Genomic DNA, 18,484 nt, shown 5'->3' with positions numbered 1-18,484 from the left:
CAAATACAGACCATTTGGTTTGGTTTTAGCATAGATCAAATGAACCAAAATCTAATAATGTAAAATCGCGCCGTCTGTGGGAATCGAACCCACGACCACATGGTTAAAAGCCATGCGCTCTACCGGCTGAGCTAAGACGGCTGTGATGACAGCTAACCAAAGATATACAAATTTATCTTCTTATTCAATTCCGATTCAGTTATGATGAAGTAAAGCGTATTCCAATCTATAATCTAACAGAAACCACGTGTAAAAAAATATATAATACTTTTCAGGTTAAAATATTAAAATCCATGTGTAAAAAGGTTTTCCTCATAAAATTAGGATTAAAAAATCCTTAAACCTACAAGAATTAGGATCTTCCAAAACTAGTAATATAAATTCCTTAATTTAGAAATCTTTTAGTATATCTTCAAATATATCATCTTTTTATTTAGCCATGTCTAAGCCTGAAAGCCAAAAGAAGAAGGCAATCAAGAAATCTTATACGAGTAATATTATAATCAAGAAACGAACAACTAAACCTAAGACAATTGATTATTTATCTTTGGATTCTCAAGTTAGAGAAACCAAACCCCAGTGGAGCAATAAGAAAAGAAGGAGCTCTAAATATACTATCAGCATACGAAAATCAACTTCTTCTTCTTCCTCAACTTTTTCAAGCAATCGTTTGCCATGTCTTTCTGAGATTGTCATTCCAGACCCTATTCCTGATTTTGATACTATTGTTTGGGATGAAGATTTTGTTTTCAATTTTTTTGATAATGTACCAGAATTTGATCATCTTTAGAATTTTTTTTTTTTTCAATTTTTTCAATTTTGACATTGATTGAATCTATGTAAGTAACTTCTTTTTTAATTTTTTTTCACGAGAGAATCTAAACCATTTATAATAATAACATATAGGAATATCAATGAATTAATCCTTTTTTTTATTTATAGAAAAGAGTTAATCTCAATTACTTCATTGGGTCATTTTCTATGTATCAGCAAAATAAAGCAGAATTTGGAAATTTTTCATAAACAAATGAACAATACACTGTCAAATGGTACAGAATTAGAGAGAGCCTAAATGATATTCACAGTAAGAAAAAAAAATAACTTCTAACAATTTCTAATTGGCAAGAATACAAGTTTCATAGCAAATAGCAATCTTAAGAACTTCATCTTTTTACAAACTTGCAAGTGAACTAGAAATAGCTTTGCTTCCATCCGCCATATTCTTCTTCACCATTGTCGTCTTCCGCCTAATAAACCAAAAGACACGATTCAGAAATAGCAAAACTTAACATAATTATTCTAAAACCTTCCATATTAATTTTTTTGCATTTCATATTTCTTTAAAAAAAAAAATCACAGCATTCTTGATTATTTCCATATAAACGAACGAGTTCAAGAGTCAAACTTCGCTTTCTATTTTGTGTAGTCAAAAATTATATGAAAAGTAAATTTATTTATCGATTGAACTAATTCTTAGAGTTTACATTTAGAACGTTAATAATTTAAAGTATTTATAAAGTTTTTCGAGAGATTTTAAATTCAAATCTAGGTTGAATCGTGATTTACACAAAAGAAATAACTATTTAAAATATTTAATCAAATATGTATATGTACCTTGACAGTGAAAGTTAAACCAATTTGAATCTCTCCAGAATAAGATAGGTTAGTTTGAACGACGTTATACTTTTGAGGAACAAATTCAGCAGTTCCATTCTCCACTCCTAATTCCAATAAATCCTTCACATAAACCCTACATAACATACCAAAAAAAAAAAAAAAAAAAAAAAACCTTTATCAGTAATATTTAATTTAACCACAGTTAAAAATTGTCGCAATAGTCACTTTCAAGTTTCACCATATATCATCAACTCTATACTAAATTAAGATTTTTGCTGATAAAAAAAAAAATATATATATATATATATATATATTTATGTTAAAAAAAAAAAAGAAAAAGAAAATTATCTTACGTGGCTTTCCCAAGATAATCATCTCTGGAGAAAGTATCCTTGTCCATGATTTTTAAAATGAGCTTGTAGTCGTCACCTACACCTGGATATTCCACTTTGAATCTCAGTTTCTCATTCCATACTGGACTCCCACCTGCACCTGCACCTTTGTAATTTTCAAATTCATAAGTTAATTATACATTAAATTTCTTTTTTTATTTTTTTAAAAAATTCCTCCATTTCAATCAAGAGTTAGTTCCAACGAATTAATCTTTTAATCAAGAATAAGCAAATAAAATTTTTTCCTTACAAAAATAAATAAAGAAGTACTAACCGCTGGCTACACTGCTTTCACGTTCTTGGCCTTTGTATTTTACTATAACATAAGGATCAATTTTACCTAAAATCATACAAAAAAAGAATTAATATTTTTAATCCACTAATTATCAAAAACCAAAATGGAAGTTCAAGTTCAAAATTCTCTAATTAAACATATGAACAAAGCAGAAAAAACAATGAAAGAAAAGCAGAAGATGAATATCATCAGATACCTAAAAAATCAGTGCCTTTTAGGCCCTTAGCTTTCACCAACTCAACTTCCAAAATCCCAATAGCCATCGATCTTTATCAATTATTTCCTTCTTTTTCTCTTATTCACTTTCTAATTCTGATTGCTTGGCTGAGGATTTGATCAACAGTAATAAGAAAGAAGAAGATGCTGCTTTGAAGAACAAGTGTGTTTGGATACACGAAAGGAGGACTAAAACGCGGTTTATATAGAAATCGAAACGACAAACCAAATGCATAATAGTCAAAATAAATAATTGAAGTGGTTTTTTTATAATTTTCTTTCATGTTGGGTAAAGGTTTCTTTTCTATTACAACGTACAAGACTTGGTCTTGTTCTGATAAAATTCTACTTGTTTGGAATTTGGGAAGAAACTTCATATGGGAAGTTAGTCAAAAGTGGGAAATGTCAAAATCTCCACCATAGAAAAAGAATTTTTTGGTAAAGGCCCCATTTTGTGAACCTTAAGACAAATGCAGAATTTCACAAGTGATTTGGAAAAATAAACTTTTAATATTGTAGATATAAGATCGAGTTTTACGTTGGTATATAAATTAGTATTTGAATTGATGAGTTCTATCTACACTTTCCTATATATATATATATATGAAGAAATACTTTTTCATGAGAAAATGTGAAAAATCTGAATTTCCATACAAAATAAGATATTTGAAAAAAAAAAAATGTAATATCCTTAATTATCTTATTTTCTTGTAAAAATTTTTTTGTTTCTCAAATATGATTAAGTTCCTATTTTTACACTTACATTTTAGAAATCTTTTTTTTAGAGGACAATAACTTTCCATGAGAATGTAAAATTGCGATAATCAAATACTTCCGTAATACTATGTAATGTAATATATTTCTAAAAAAATATATTTAAATTCATTATAATAATTTATCGATAATAAATCCAGATTTGAATCTCCTTTTCCCAATACTAAAAAAAAATTATCAAACAAAATATAAATGTTGTCTTTTCCACAACTTATAATAAAATAAGCCATTGAAATAACAATTAAATGATGTAAATTGACTTATTTTTTCTTAAAAAAAATTTCCGAGCTTAATCACAATAACTAAATGAGGATTAAGTAATTGAAAGTCATATGGGAATCAAGTTTAGGATAGTAGGTCCTCTCGACCAAAGAGTCAATGGCAATGCCATAAGATAGATTTATATATTATTTATTTTTCATGATTATTAAATTGATATAAGAATCCTATTATGATTTTTAATTTTTATTATATTTCAAATTACAATTTAATAATCTCAATAGAGTTTTGTCTTGTTGATCAAAACAATACTAATTCTCAATTCTAACTATTTTTTATAATGGAATTATATTAAAATTACTTCTTAGCCGCCATTATTTATTAAGATTTGTTGTTAATTAATAAATGCTAATAAGAGTTAGTACAATGTACCAAGTCAACACTGAACGCAGAAATGAAGAATTTTCTATTCTAGACTGGGTCGGGTCTACCACTTAATTGTTCAATTAAGGACGCTTTGACTGCTTGGTAAACCTAGTAATTTTGCGCATAGAAGGACTTTTTTTTTTTTTTTTTTTTGTGAACTCATAAAACTCTTGATTTCAAGTGAAGAAAATGAAAATTTTGAAAATTGTTCCTTTCTAATTCCAAAACTGCTAAGGTTTCATTAGCTTTGTTATAGGATAATTATATTTTGATTTCAAATCTTAAAATTAACGGGATAATGTTGTTTTTGTGTCTGAGTTTGCGGGGTTTTTTTTTTTTTTTTTTTTTTTTTGCTTTTATTTTGTGTCTGAACGGAAAATAGTAACAATCGAGTGCCTAGATTTATAATTTTTTTTTTTCAGTTTGGTGTTTCACGATGAAGTAGACAGTCGGATTGTACAACAGGAGGAAGTGAGAGCCCATTTTTGTCTACATGTCTACTTACATTATTTCACAATTAATCCATGTAAGCAATCCAATGTGATAGATAGGGTTAATTTACAATTATAATAACTGCTGATGTGGACTAATTGTGTTTAGACACATAGGCAAAAGTGAGCTCTGCTTTGTTCTAGTGTACAATTCGACTGTCCACTATATCAGAAAACACCAAATTGAAAAAAATTATAAATTTAGACACTTAATTGTGATTATTTTTCGTTCAGACACCAAAATAGAAAAAGAAAATGCAAATTCAGGCACCAAAAATAACATTATCCCTTTAATTCATGCTGTAACTGTTTTTCATAAATTAAAATAAAGAATTAGAAGGTAAATATCCACGTCATTTTCTTGTATGTTTAGACTACATTTGATACATGGAATGAGAAATTGAATAACGAATAGAATGAATACGCAACATAGAATAAGAATTTCAATCATGTTTCTTTGTTTGGTTATGAAATGGAGACTACAGTTAATTTTATTTATTTAATGAAAATATATGAAATCATATATGTATTTTTTAGTTGTAATTGAAAATGAAAACTTCGAGGAAAAAATTACAAACTTTTTGAATTACTAACGTTATATGGAAATTCAGAAAAAAAAATCTTTTTTTGACATGTAAAACTAAGGTGAATGTTGGAGTATTACAACTTCGAAATTAAGAGAATTAGATAAAATTGAAAAAGAGAACTGATGTGTAAAAATGTTCTTATTTTACTCTTTAATGTCTTCTAAGGGTTAAAAAAAAAAAAAGATTTCTACAGGAAAATATTTCAATTTTATTATTTGAACAATTATTAATTACTTTAACAAAAAAAGGAATAATAAGTCATTCAACCCCTCCTCCAAATCAAAAATAAAAAAATAAAAATAAAAAGAAAACAAATTAAGAGTTCAATGCAGGAATTCTTCCACGCCTTCTGACCTTATAAATCGCCTATCTAGGAAGCATACTAGTGAGGACAACAAAAAATATATATAGATATATATTCAAGAGCTCTGTTGATCCATTGACATTATAGTGCAAAATAGTAGTTGTCAAACCAGAATTCTCTTTGGCATGGATTAAGAGTTTGATAGTTAACAAACAAGCATTAGGGTTCAGAAACTTCTCAACACATTTGTATTCTAATACAAATCCACATGATTTACTTCCATGCCTCCATCACAATATCAAGTTCCCGATAGAAAATCATGTTACCACCTGCTGTATGGAAACTAGCAAACAAAATGACAGACATCCTCCTGGCATCTATCTGCTACGCCTGGGTGACAAGTCAGCAGATCTAGACCGAGATCCAGAAGGTGACCTTGATGCTCTACCAGGTGATTGCCTCCAAGCTCGTGCTTCCTCAGAATCATAGGCAGGTTTCCTACAATATATTTTACATATTTTTTCAGTTCCATTTATTATTACCAATTAGTAACATTAAAACAATGCATCCTTCTCAGAGGAAAGGCTGGTCTCCTGCCTCTCTTAGATTTGCAGGGTCTGGACAATTTCATGAATCTGTCCAATTTCATGTTTGCTTTTACGAATGAAACAATCACTCTTCAAGGCAACCCAATACGAACACATGATAATTACAAAACCTCGAAGCACTAGTTTCCACTTACTCGCCATAACCATTGCCATTTCCATTTAGATCATCTACACCATATCCAGGAGAATATGACCTGCGAATGTGGCCACCATCTCGATCTGGTGGAGGGCCTCCAGGAGACCTTAGATGCTCTGCATGCCTTCTACCTGGGGAAGCAGAGTAGTCTCTCCGTCTTGGGGCAGGAGAGTATGACCTGCAAAATTTTAAATGCACATTTATTCATCAACTTTGACAAGCACAGTGTTAAATTGCTACAGTGACAGCTTACCTTGAGCGGTATCGAGACCTAGAACTCATATGATGTCGAGGGGATCTTGATCGGGATAGTGAACGTGACCGAGAACGTCCTGAAGCATTATTGGATACAGAACAATGACCAATTCTGTTAGTAATAAGAGATGTTGACGATGGAAGAACAAGGGCATTCATACTAACATTCCAAGAAAGTAGCTGAGTATAAATTTACATCACATAAATCATCAGTACCCATTGCTACAACTATGAAGTCACCAATGATTCATCAAATTTAAATCATGGAAGAAAATCAATCATATTCCTTGAGAGGAGCAAAGCAGCAAGAACCATGTATGGAAAATAGAATCAGAAGAAGAATCAATATCTGCTTATTAAATTGAACAAAATTATACTACCTAACACTTTTTGACTTTTTTTGGTTCCACTTAGATGAGACTTTAAAAAAACCATACTATTAATTATTTTATTCTAATTTTACATTTATCCAGAAATCTCCACCAAACTTTGTCTTTTTTAATTATAAAGAATTAATTAAAGGGTAATTTAGTCAATTATCCTTATTTTTTCTAGAATTGACGTAATCCAATCATTTTCTTAATATTGTGAAAAGTCAAAAAGTATTAGAATTAACGGAAAGGCTAAGGTCAGCATCACTTGCACCAGCAGCTAAATGTGGCGGATCAAGGTGAGTCCTAGACAGCTTTGTACAGGAATATGAAAAATGAGGGCTAGGAGAGTATGAAAATATGCATCACCATTTAATGCAAAACAGGAAAACCTATATTGCAGACCAGGTGAAATGCATGTAAGGATGAAGCTCTGTACTCCACAAAAGAGCATCAACTGAGCTTTGACAATCAATAATAAAAAGGTTATAAGAAATTAAAACTTGAAATTAGCAATGCAAAGAGCAATCACATTCAATTTTGTGCAATAAAGCAGCAGCAGGAACAACAAAAATGAATTGAGGCTCTGAAGAACAAAAATCTTGACAAGTGACAGCATGTCATACCATAATAAGATGATCGTCCTCCATAGCTTGATGATGGTCCTCTGTGAAATATACAGAAAATCAGAGAATTCTAAAAGAAAATTAAGAATCATAAAATCATTTAGCCTCTGCATCAGGAGAAGTGATATTACCTAACCCTGGCTCTGTGGCGCATCTCTTCAGGCCTTTTCCTTGTTTCAGCAGCAACCACCACAGTTATTTCCCTCCCAGCAAAAATTTGTCCATTCATTCGATGCTGAGCTTCCATAGCATCATATGGATCCACGAACTGCACAAATGCAAACCCTCGAGGTTCCCTGAATATAATACATGAGAAAGCATCAATAAGAGAATGAATAGATGTGTAGGAGCCAACATTTTAGTGTCTGAGAATAGCAACTTACTAAAATTGGATTTTCTACTTTTTGCAATAATACAATTACCAGTGCACCTTTCTTTACACATCTAACAGTTTAGCTCCTGAGAACTTGCACGTATTTTGACACACAATTTACATAAGGCAGGCTTAGTGGCTGACCTTTTCTTTAACAGCCAAGTATGAAAGGCAACTTCAAAAGAGGGAAGTGACTTGAAAATTCTTCATATGCTTGTAAATATAAGACTTGCAATCAACAATTCCCAAACTTAAAACTCTCCACACCTCGTCTTCAATTGATCAAGAATCAATCTTCTACCTCAACAAACTTCTAGTGATTGTGTAACTATATAAATTTCTCTTCATAAAGGAACATTCTTCATTTCAACATTAGTCTTAACACCCTTGAGACCAATATGTTAAGGAACCATAAAGAGTAGGCCTTCATCAATTGTGGGGCTTGGTCTTGATTTTAACTTCAAACCAACATACCCCCTGACAAACCAGTTCAAAATTTAATTCACTACGGAAAAAAAAAAAGAATACCTTGACAAATAGTTTAGATTGAAACTCAGAAATTCTTTTCCCACCCAAAGTTTTATTGTCTATAAAAGTAGCTCCAACACATGCATGCATGTGCAAGCGCACAGACAGACACGCGAAAAAAAGGACCTCTTGCATTGAATTACAAGCTACCTTACACAAGATAAAAGAGGATACGTAAAATACACAGATCATACCACAGCAACATCACAACATGGTGAATTATATTCCCAAAAGAACAACTCACCCTGTGTAGTAGTCCTTTGGAATATACACGTCTCTTACAACTCCAAATCTCTCAAATGGAACTCGAAGTTCTTCTGGTCTATAAAAAGGAAAAATACACATCAATAGAAACTTTTAAAGTTTGCAAACCCATGAATTATAAATTCACCTACCACCATCCTCTCCAAGAAAAAGAAAGAAGAAACTCGTGAAATATAAATTCACCTGCAATCAAGAGGGATATTTCGAACCAGAAGGCTCCCATGATTCTGCTCCTTGCGCCTCCCATACCCACCACCACCACCACCACCACCACCACCATATCCTCTCCTTGGTGGGCTTCTTCCTCGACCTCCATATCCTCTCCTCGGAGGACTATAACAAGGGGGACTGTACCTCCTCATAATATTGCCTGTTGATAAAATTAAAGTATATCAATAATTCTTAACTGCAAATTGATAACTCTCGTAATTCAAATTTACATGATATTAAAGTGCAATTTGTTGAATTTTTAATTCAAATTAAATGAAAATAAAGCATAAATTTTGCACTTTGTTTATTAATCTGGGTGATAAAAATTCCCATGACCAATTCAATTAGGAAAGTCTCTATTGAGAAACAACACGGACAGAAAAGAAGCCAAAGGGTGACATTTACGACAATGCAGACCCTAATAACATAAGAAAAACAAAAATAAACTTTCCCTTCCAAAACCCACAAACCAACAAAAGAAGAACAATTAATGATGATTATTTAAAATTATCAGCAAGAGGTGTAAAAGAGATCAAAAGTTAAAATCCCACAACAATTCAATCTATTTACAAAAATCCAGTTTGAATTTCACGATGAAAAAAGAAAATCGAACACTAACCTAAAGATCGAAACTTAATCAAACAGAAAAAAAAAAATCAGAAAATACAATTTGGCTTCGATTTTTTCTCTCTCTCTTTTTTTTTTTTTTTTTTTTTGCAGTATCAATCGAAAGGAAAATTAGGTTATTTCTTTTCATCAATCTATCATAAAAATAAGAAACAAAAATTATAATAATTGAAATTACCTGGGACAAAACCAGAGAGAAGATTATAAGAAGCGAAGCTTTCCCTTAGATCTGAAACCTTTTACCAGTATATAGAACTGTTATGTCCATGACTAAAGATTTGTCATTTTATAAAGCGGTCAAAGGTAGAGCCTTTCTAATTTCTATAAACCCTAGAAATTGGATTGTGATTACGAAGCGGGTTGACCCGATTTACGATGACGATGTCCAAAAATAATTGCCTTTTTGGGCTTTATCCGGCCCAAATCTAATCTAGATAAACTAGGTTTAGGGTCAATTTGAAAAACTGAGCAATATTATTTGTTCCACTTTTTTTTTCGAAAAGATATATTTGTTCCATTTGAATAATGTATATGTAGAAGTACTTTTTCTTAAGGATTATATTCTATAAATATATATTAAGAAAATTATATTTTCTCTATATATAAACAATTCCAATTATGAAAATATGAAATTAAGAAGTCTTAAATTTAGAATTCTATTGTTACATAATCCAACTTATGTAACTAAATATTTCATGATTTATCTATTTTAATAATGTCTCATGGAAATTAATTACCTACTTCCCCGGTGTGTGTGACCAGCATCAAGCCAATAAGTTTCTATTTCGTTTATTACTGTTTGATATAGTTGAATTAGCTATGATTGACTTGGTGTATGGATAATCACATGCACTAGATATAAATAAGTCTAATGCATTACCCATTATTTAATAATTCTTCAAATAGCTCACAGACACAAATGAGTCATGTAAGTATAGACACTCTCTTGAATATATAAAATTTATTTATAAACAGTAATTTTTGATTTAGTTATGCTAAATTCTACAAAATTGAATTCATTGGAATAAAATACACAATGTATTTACCAAATATGAAATCAGAATTCCTAAGAAATTCGACAAAATAGGAAAATTTATGTATATAGTACACTTGCATTACAAACATTGGGTTGGATAATCTTGTCTATATATCCTGCCTCAAAGATTCAAAAGAGCCGAATCTAACAGCAAGTTAGTTCCACGCAAAGTAGCCAATACTACTAACTGTCTCATCAAGATCCATTTTTCCTCCGTCAGAAAGTCCTCATTCTTCAGTCGTGCCACCGCTCGCTATCTAAATACCGTCTAGCATCACCAGTACCATGTCACTGCTTAATTTCAGCATCTGATGGGAAAAAAAGCTTTTGCTGCTAGGATATGAGTGGAAGCTCTAGATCATGTCATAATTAAGATTGCAGAAGAACCAACTAGCCTCATCATCAAACATCAAGCTTTTGGATGAAGAAGACTGGGTGAGCATGTGTATATAAAAATTGTGTGTAAAGGTAGTCAATCAGAAAGCCTGTGGCATCAACATAGGACTGCAATGTCTGTTTGTAATGGTAAGCTGTCAGAGTCGGCAAGTAAAGGACTTTTCTGGAACTCATTTCTTAGCTGACCACAAGCAGCACTTGCATCCAGGCCTCTTGTTTGACGAATGCTTACAGTTATTTTCCGGGATTCCAAAGCAGCTGTAAATGCTCTTACCTGCCGAATGCAAAAAAAAAAAAAAAAAAAAAAAAAAAAACAAAAAAAAAAACAAAAAGAAAGAAACAAGGAGCTAATGATAAAGCATGAATGGAGTGGAATGGAATCTAATGGAAAGTTATCATTTATTGTTCTTATGCAAGTGATAAAAAGGAGACATGGTCATACCGCCTTTTTCTGTGGTCGCTGATAATCAGAGCCTTCAATTGGATTGAATGGTATCAGATTCACATGAGAACCACGTCCCCACTTCTGGAGTAGCTCAGCAAGTTCTATTGCATGCTCTGTGCTATCATTGACACCAGCTGCCCAGATATTACAAAGTTGATTTAAGGAAAGATGTCCTAACTCAGCTTTCTATAATAAAGGCTTAAGTTTGAAAACGGGTTGTGGGTGAAATTTTCTGTAAATTGAAACTATAGTACCTAAAAGTGCATACTCAAAGGAAACTCGTCGACTGGTTTCAAGAAAGTAGCCCCTGCAATCTTTCATAATTGCATCTAGGGGATATGCTTTTGCACTTGGCACAATTGTTTCCCTAAGTTTCTGGTTTGGAGCATGTAAACTGTCACACAAAAATTTCAACAAGCAGACAAATTTTGGTGTCAAGAGAATAATTAACATTAATGCCTCGAGATAATAACACAAATTAAGCTAAAACCAAGCTTCTAGAAATTTGCAGAAATAGGAAACCAATGTTCCCAAAGATAATAAGAGATTTATTCAACCGTACATCCCCCAAATTGAATTACCTAAGGGCCAATGTTGACTGAAGTTTATGAGAAGCAAGCTTTTTAATTGTGTTAGGGACTCCCACAGTGGAAATTGTGATCATTCTTTGCCCAATTTGCACATCCTGGAAAACATGAATAACCAAAAAGGTATGAGTTCTAGTCAGAACCTCCATACTGACATTTGTTGGGATATTTCCAATAACAAACAAGATGCTAGTTGTTTCAAAAGGGGGAAAAAAAGAGCATATGGAAAAAAAAGATAACATGATCCTGGTTGTTGGTAATACAATATAGCCTATTTTGGAAGCATGTGCCTCATAATTCCATAGCCCATAATAATAGATTCAACATAATTCTTTTATCTACCGATCTCTGTACAATGAACCTCAAGAGAATAATTCCAAGTAAATTAAATCTTAATTTTACAGGTTAACATATCAAAATTCCAACCATATTTATCAAGTAACTGTAGTATTATACCCTGAATTCTTTCATGGTTTGTGGAAGTAAAAGGCTAACCTCTTTTTTTTTTTTTGAGAACAAAAAGACATATATATAAAAGGAGGCAATAAGTAATAGATATTTAATATTCTAATCAATCATAGGAAAGCATGAAAGAGTAATTGCTGACGGAAATAATTGAAACTGCACCTTATTCAAGCACCTGTGTGCTTCAAGTACTGACTTCAAGTTTAACATTGGTTCACCCATTCCCATGAAGACAACATTTGTCACTCTATGGTTGAAGACATCCTCAATGGCCAACACCTGTGCATTTTAAAAAGTTTATAGGTAACGAATGACAGTCATTTTTTTCCCTTTTTGAGAGACTTAAAGTAATTAAAATCCTAATTTCACCATATCTCAATGGTGGGAAAAATATTGCAATCTAACGGTACTACCCAATCATGTATTATTATGAACAAATATGGAACAGAATAAAAATACAGACCTGCTCAACAATTTCATGCCTTTTAAGATTTCTTGAATACCCGCCTTTTCCAGTGGCACAGAATGAGCAGCGTAATGGACAACCTACCTAAAAAATCAAAGTAAAATTTAAAAGACAAGAAATTTATTGTGTTCTCATAACAATATTATGGGCACAGAAATAAAGGGAAAAGTAATCCTAAATTTGCAAAATCACCTGAGATGACACGCAAGCAGTAAGGCGCATTGAACCTTTCTCATCTTCAACTGGTATGCCAACAGTTTCAATCAATCTGTTGTCCTCCAATTTTATCAGCAACTAAAAGTGGTCATGAACAATGGCAAGCTAAAATATGTAAGTAAAAACATAATTGTAAATCACAGTTAAGTATATGCAACTTCTCTTATACAGAATTATAAGGTCAAAGGTGTGAAATTGAAGTGAAAGTGGATAAGGATATGTGTTTCAACTAAAAATCAAACAACAATCAATTAAGATACCCCTACTTTTCAGATTCTTGTCTATCAAATGGACTCAAACAGTATTGAATTAAGAAAGAAAGACCAAAATTGTTCACATGATAAATCCATATTTACTGACTAAAATCTTTTTGACAAAAAAGACAGCATTAAAAATGCTTTGAAGAGTTTCTGTTCGGCAGAAAATTAAGATGCAATAACTGATTTAACATATTCCACATAAAATCGTACTAAAAACATAATCTTTTTGAAACCTTAACAGTGCCATCAGCTGCAGTGACAGTGCGATAAATTGGCGATCGCCCAATTTTCCATCCTGCTTCTTCAAGCTCATGTCTGAATGCCTGCGGCACTTTTTTCCCCAAAGCCGATAGGGAAAACAAAATAATAAATTAGTTCAAAAAACAAGAGGCTAGATATCCAAAAAGAAAAAAGAAAAAAGAAAAAAAAAAACTCACATTGACTAAAATCCTGGATTTCTTTGACCTTTCTCTCGTATATTAGATGATGTAGCTGCTTTCCTCTGTAGCTTTGCTAGAGCAGGAGAAATTAAATGTAAGCATGTAAATTAACACAAAAAGGACACTGAAGGAATTTTTTTTTCCCCTTAATTCAATCAATTCTCTCTAAAATTCCAAAATTATTTTCTTTTCCTACGTTTTCTCAAAAAAACAAACAGATATATTCTAACTTTCAGGCTTTACCTGGCCAAAGTCGTTGGCCAGCTGTTGAAGTTCTGGCTCGGACATGCCAAGCAGTACTCTAGGGTCCACGTGCGAGGTACGGGGCGGAGACACGGCGGAGGAGGTGGTGCGGAGTTTACGAGAGGATACAATTGTAAACGAGTGTGGCTGACGAACGGCACGTGCGAGGGGCACGGAGCACACATGTTGGAGCATCGCCATTGAAGTAGCAATCATAACTACTGATACCAGTCTCAGAGGAACACAAAAATGAAAAACCTCACCTTGTGACCTCTCCAATCGGCTAAAACCTCAGCCTTTCACTAAAATGACGATACTACCCCTGCTTAGGTCACTTAAAAACGCACTGCATGTCTTGACAGACGACTGAAAATAATCATTGTCGTTTGTAGGAAATTCCTTGTCATCTGAAACGCTCATGCCTGTAAAAGGACGGAAGTGTGACTGGTACATGCTAAATTTACGTTACCCATTCCAAGCCCGCTTAAATTTTTTAATATCTAAAACTCATTTAAAATTCATTTTATAATACTCACACGGAAGTCCATTTAAAATTTTAATACATGCAACTGCACTGGCACCAGCCATTTAAAATTTTAATACCTGCATCCGCACCCGTACCAACTATCTTACACTCACACTAGCCATTTTAAATTTTAATATCTGCACCAGCACCAGTCCTCTTACACTCGTTTAAAAAGGAATCGGTTTAAAATTTTAAGTTTAAACAGGAATCGGTTTAAAATTTTAATATACGTGCCCAATTTACACTCGTTTAACTAGTACTTGAACTTGCTTGCTCGTTTGTCCGGAAAAGTTCTGTTGTAAAGATAGTGTTGATAAAAGAATGTTCTAAGCTTAGGACTAGCAAGAATAGAATGGCTTCTACAAATACAAAAGGTTTCGATGGCAGCAAAAATATTGTTTCTGCAAAATGAAAACTGTGCTGCTAACAAGCTTGTTGACAATTACAGAACTTGTATGTTTGTCATAATTGAAATGCATGAAGAAATTATGTCGAAGAAACTTGGAATTCAGATGTTATTGATAATAGAATTGAAGAACTGTACAACATAGATCATTATACAACATATATTGTATACATGATATAATGCTCATCAAATGCAATTATAATTTTACTTGAATAGATGTGAATGGCCAAGCATATATATATATATATCTACTATTTTTATACACGACCAGGAGAAACAGATTGCCGCGGACAAGAGGCAGCTTTTCCATCACAAATTTCATTAGTACTTCTCCTACGATATTTTGGACCATTGCCTGAACTTCGATTAACTTTCCGGAGCATTTCAGTTCGAGGGCCCTTAGATACCTCGTCGTCATTGGACTCGAGCAGTTGTTCTAATGCTTTTACCACTTCTTCCATGTTCGGCCTATATCTCGGTTCTGTAGATAGGCATTGTACAGCAAGAGTAGCCGCTTTTAGTGCATCTTTTAAAGAATACTGACCTTCGATGCGAGCATCCATAACTTGGAAGATTTTGCGTTTGCTGCCTAAATAAGGTCTTGCCCACTCAACTAAATTTTGTTCTCTGGAAGGCTTGTTTTTGTCTATAGCTCGCCTGCCAGATAGCATTTCGAGAAGAACAACACCGAAACTGTATATGTCACTCTTTTTAGTGAGATGACCTTCATAAGAAAGAAACAAAATGAGATAAAGTAGTTGCAGGAATTATTCATATCAAATTCAAAGCCATTGCCATTTCAACTGATGCACAAACATCTGAAACGCAATGCATAGCAAAGAACCAAATTTCTTTACAAGAAACACAAATGTCAAACGTGAAAATTAGCAATGGAAACTGGAAAGAACAATACCTGTAGCCATATACTCAGGAGCTGCATACCCATAGGTACCCATTACTCTTGTCGAAACATGGCTTTTACTACCTGTTGGCCCATCCTTGGCCAACCCAAAATCAGATAGTTTAGCACTGTAGTTCTGTCATTTTACAATTAGAAAAAAAGTGTCAGGAAGATGCAACCATCATGACTGCTGTACAAGCCAAATTTAAAACATTTTCACATACGGAATCCAGCAGTATATTGGAAGCTTTGAAATCTCGATATATCACTTTGGCTTTATCACTATGAAGAAATGCGAGACCCTTGGCAGCATCAAGAGCAATCTTCATTCTGAGATTCCAAGAGAGAGGTTGAACGTAAGAAGCCCCTGGTCCACCAATATGATTATTTAAGACAGATTTTATTTGAGATACAAAAGCCATAGAACCTCTTATCTAGCTTAGAAAGGTTGAAATGGCAAAATAGAGGACAATATGAATTACTTACTTCTGAATAGGTGATTCTCCAAGCTACCCTTTGGCATAAACTCATATACCAAAAGCCGATGGTCATCCTCTAAGCAGAAACCAATCAATTTCACAAGATTTGGATGATAAAGCTGCCCAAGGTAGTTGATTTCGGTCTAGATTCCAGGAAACAAAACAAAGCTCATCAATATGCTGTCTTTAAATGTTACCGTCTATTTACATGAGCTTCCAAGGCAAGATCCTTAAAAATGTTGACCTATCCCAATTCTAACAGGGTTAAAGTTTCAAAAGCAATTCTGAAGCATTACAAATTGGTTTTTATTGGGCAATACCTAAAATACAATATGTAAATGTACATTGAAAAGATGAAAAAGATATCTAAGCATTGACAATAGGCAGAAAAACCAAATGACAAAAGGATACTTACCAGCCATTCCTGGTGACCCTGGAAACCATCTTGGTTAAGCCTTTTCACAGCAATAACCGTGCCCATTCCAGGCTTGGCAGCTGTTAGTGTTTGCTCATCAATCCATCCTTTGAACACAGAACCAAATCCACCTTCACCCAACATACTATCTGGACGGAAGTTCCTAGTGGCTGCTCTTAATTCACTAAAGGTAAAGCTCTTCAAATTAGAAGATTGCAAGATCTCACCCTCTGTCCGAGGAGTTGAAGGCACTGTGGCCGATGAATATTTGCTGCTAGACCGACTCACTTCATGTCCAGCTCTGCCACCATATTTTGGGTCTGCCCCTGTAAAATTAAACATTACAGATCTTGTAAATTCATCTAAATCTCTACAATGCCAATTGCAAATCATAAATGAGACTCTTAACTCAACCTCTAGTCAATAGCTACCAGAAAAATAAACACCCAAAACCTTACCAAATTTGACATTAAATTTGAGGGTAAGGAAATAACAAGAAGCACAACTTTGATCATTCATATTTATCTTCTCGCAGAAATAGAAGCCATTAGTCAGCCATGCCAAATAGTTATATTTCCGCTAAATTGAGTATAGGCTTGTGTTTCTTTATCTATTTTTAATTGTTTAAACTTTCTTATTAACCCAAAGGAAGAAGAACAAGATCAATCGACTTAAAAAACGAGAGACGAAAGTACTAATTGACCAGAAGACGAGTACTAAAGACAATGGATCAAACTGTGGAAGCTTAAATTGGATCTTAGTCTTAAAACCAAAAAAGTTCTACGGATCAAAATTCTTGCTTTTCCTTCCACCCCTATCTTTCTCTTAGAAACCAAACAGAATTCAACATCAAATTCTAACCACAGCGATATAAACAAAAATAATCCAAACATATTCATACTTTCCAAGAGAAGCAACTAAAAGCTGCTGCCAAATATCCTATTTCACTAATAAAAACTAAACAATACCCACTATAAAGAAAAGGTCAAAAACACAAAAAACTTGTATTTTTTATATTACAAAGCTCAAATTAGCATCAAAAGACGTTAAAAATAATAATAACAATAAATCACAAACATACCATGGTGAAAAGGGCTCTCAGCTTTGATTCTTACACTAAAACAGGAACCCATCAACAAAACCTCAAAACTCAATCACAGAGCTCTTCACTCCTCTCACCAAATTCTAACTGCAAAAGATTTAGATAAATACAAAAATCCCACTGAAAAATCTCGACAATAACAAAGCAGAGAAGCTTAAGCCCGTAAACAAAGGAAAGGTTCTAGTGTGAAAACGAAGCTTATATAGGTAGAGTTAGCTGTCACCTACAAAGATGACTGGCCAATTGTTATTTTGACCGATTAAAAAACAAAATAAAAGAGAGAGATAGAGAGATAATAGTCATAGAGACAGATGGATGGATTTTTGGTGTCTTGTGTTTGTTTGGCTTCTCAGAAAGTTCTTTTCAGTATTTATTAGACCTTAGCCAGAGACAAAGGTGAAATGGTTGACTATGCCTTCAATAATGTTCTTAAATTTACAAGTGGAAAATTAGAAATGGAAGTCTTCTGTATGTGTGGATGGGGCATTTACAAATATTTACTTGCATACAGGTGAATGAAGGCAATCAATTTTCCTTTCACACACACACACACACACACACACACACACACACACACACACACACACATATATATGTATATAATTTTTATCTTTATAATTATCTTTTTCATTATATTTTCATCTTAATTTTAAATTATTATCTTTAATCTTGAATTATATATATATATATATATATATACAGTTTAACGGACTCTGTAATTTGCACAATACGTCTAAGTTTCTATATGGGGAAGTTGGCTTTTAAACTTATATTAACTCTTA

At 32.9% G+C, this 18,484-nt stretch overlaps 4 protein-coding genes and 1 non-coding gene across 6 annotated transcripts; all 5 read right to left on the bottom strand.

Moving 5' to 3' along the window:
* Positions 1-68: 68 nt before the first annotated feature.
* On the bottom strand, positions 69-141 carry TRNAK-UUU (transfer RNA lysine (anticodon UUU)). Its single transcript has one exon. It is a non-coding gene; the product is annotated as a tRNA-Lys (tRNA).
* Positions 142-995: 854 nt separating this feature from the next.
* Positions 996-2,705, bottom strand: LOC105647591 (Calcium-dependent lipid-binding (CaLB domain) family protein). 2 transcript variants are annotated; one of them, XM_012233736.4, is made up of 5 exons: positions 2,501-2,705; positions 2,284-2,349; positions 1,971-2,115; positions 1,615-1,750; positions 996-1,247 (listed from the first exon to the last, which is right to left on the bottom strand). In XM_012233736.4, the coding sequence occupies exons 1-5, from the start codon at positions 2,565-2,567 to the stop codon at positions 1,191-1,193; spliced, it is 471 nt and encodes a 156-aa protein (XP_012089126.1). In that variant the 5' UTR covers positions 2,568-2,705; the 3' UTR covers positions 996-1,190. The 2 variants fall into 2 exon arrangements, with proteins under 2 accessions (XP_012089126.1, XP_012089134.1); XM_012233744.4 differs by having other exon boundaries at positions 1,971-2,109; positions 2,501-2,704.
* A 2,776-nt stretch (positions 2,706-5,481) lies between these two features.
* Positions 5,482-9,654, bottom strand: SCL30 (SC35-like splicing factor 30). The gene is made up of 8 exons (XM_012233756.4): positions 9,498-9,654; positions 8,666-8,852; positions 8,463-8,540; positions 7,449-7,613; positions 7,318-7,358; positions 6,319-6,397; positions 6,064-6,243; positions 5,482-5,819 (listed from the first exon to the last, which is right to left on the bottom strand). The coding sequence occupies exons 2-8, from the start codon at positions 8,842-8,844 to the stop codon at positions 5,699-5,701; spliced, it is 843 nt and encodes a 280-aa protein (XP_012089146.1). The 5' UTR covers positions 8,845-8,852; positions 9,498-9,654; the 3' UTR covers positions 5,482-5,698.
* Positions 9,655-10,279: 625 nt separating this feature from the next.
* LOC105647614 (Radical SAM superfamily protein) lies at positions 10,280-14,152 on the bottom strand. Its single transcript, XM_012233768.4, has 10 exons — positions 13,874-14,152; positions 13,628-13,703; positions 13,424-13,521; positions 12,907-13,008; positions 12,712-12,798; positions 12,411-12,527; positions 11,778-11,881; positions 11,451-11,590; positions 11,194-11,330; positions 10,280-11,025 (listed from the first exon to the last, which is right to left on the bottom strand). Exons 1-10 carry the CDS (start codon positions 14,087-14,089, stop codon positions 10,849-10,851), a joined length of 1,254 nt encoding a protein of 417 aa, XP_012089158.1. The 5' UTR covers positions 14,090-14,152; the 3' UTR covers positions 10,280-10,848.
* A 733-nt stretch (positions 14,153-14,885) lies between these two features.
* Positions 14,886-18,069, bottom strand: LOC105647627 (receptor-like cytoplasmic kinase 176). Its single transcript, XM_012233789.4, has 6 exons — positions 17,682-18,069; positions 16,601-16,926; positions 16,193-16,328; positions 15,931-16,073; positions 15,719-15,842; positions 14,886-15,529 (listed from the first exon to the last, which is right to left on the bottom strand). The coding sequence occupies exons 1-6, from the start codon at positions 17,731-17,733 to the stop codon at positions 15,063-15,065; spliced, it is 1,248 nt and encodes a 415-aa protein (XP_012089179.1). The 5' UTR covers positions 17,734-18,069; the 3' UTR covers positions 14,886-15,062.
* Between the last annotated feature and the right edge of the window lie 415 nt (positions 18,070-18,484).

Source organism: Jatropha curcas, chromosome 6 (assembly GCF_041381405.1).
Source record: "Jatropha curcas cultivar XTBG-Jc1 chromosome 6, XTBG_Jcur_1.0, whole genome shotgun sequence".
NCBI lineage: Eukaryota > Viridiplantae > Streptophyta > Magnoliopsida > Malpighiales > Euphorbiaceae > Jatropha > Jatropha curcas.
This window is presented reverse-complemented; position numbering and strand designations above follow the sequence as displayed.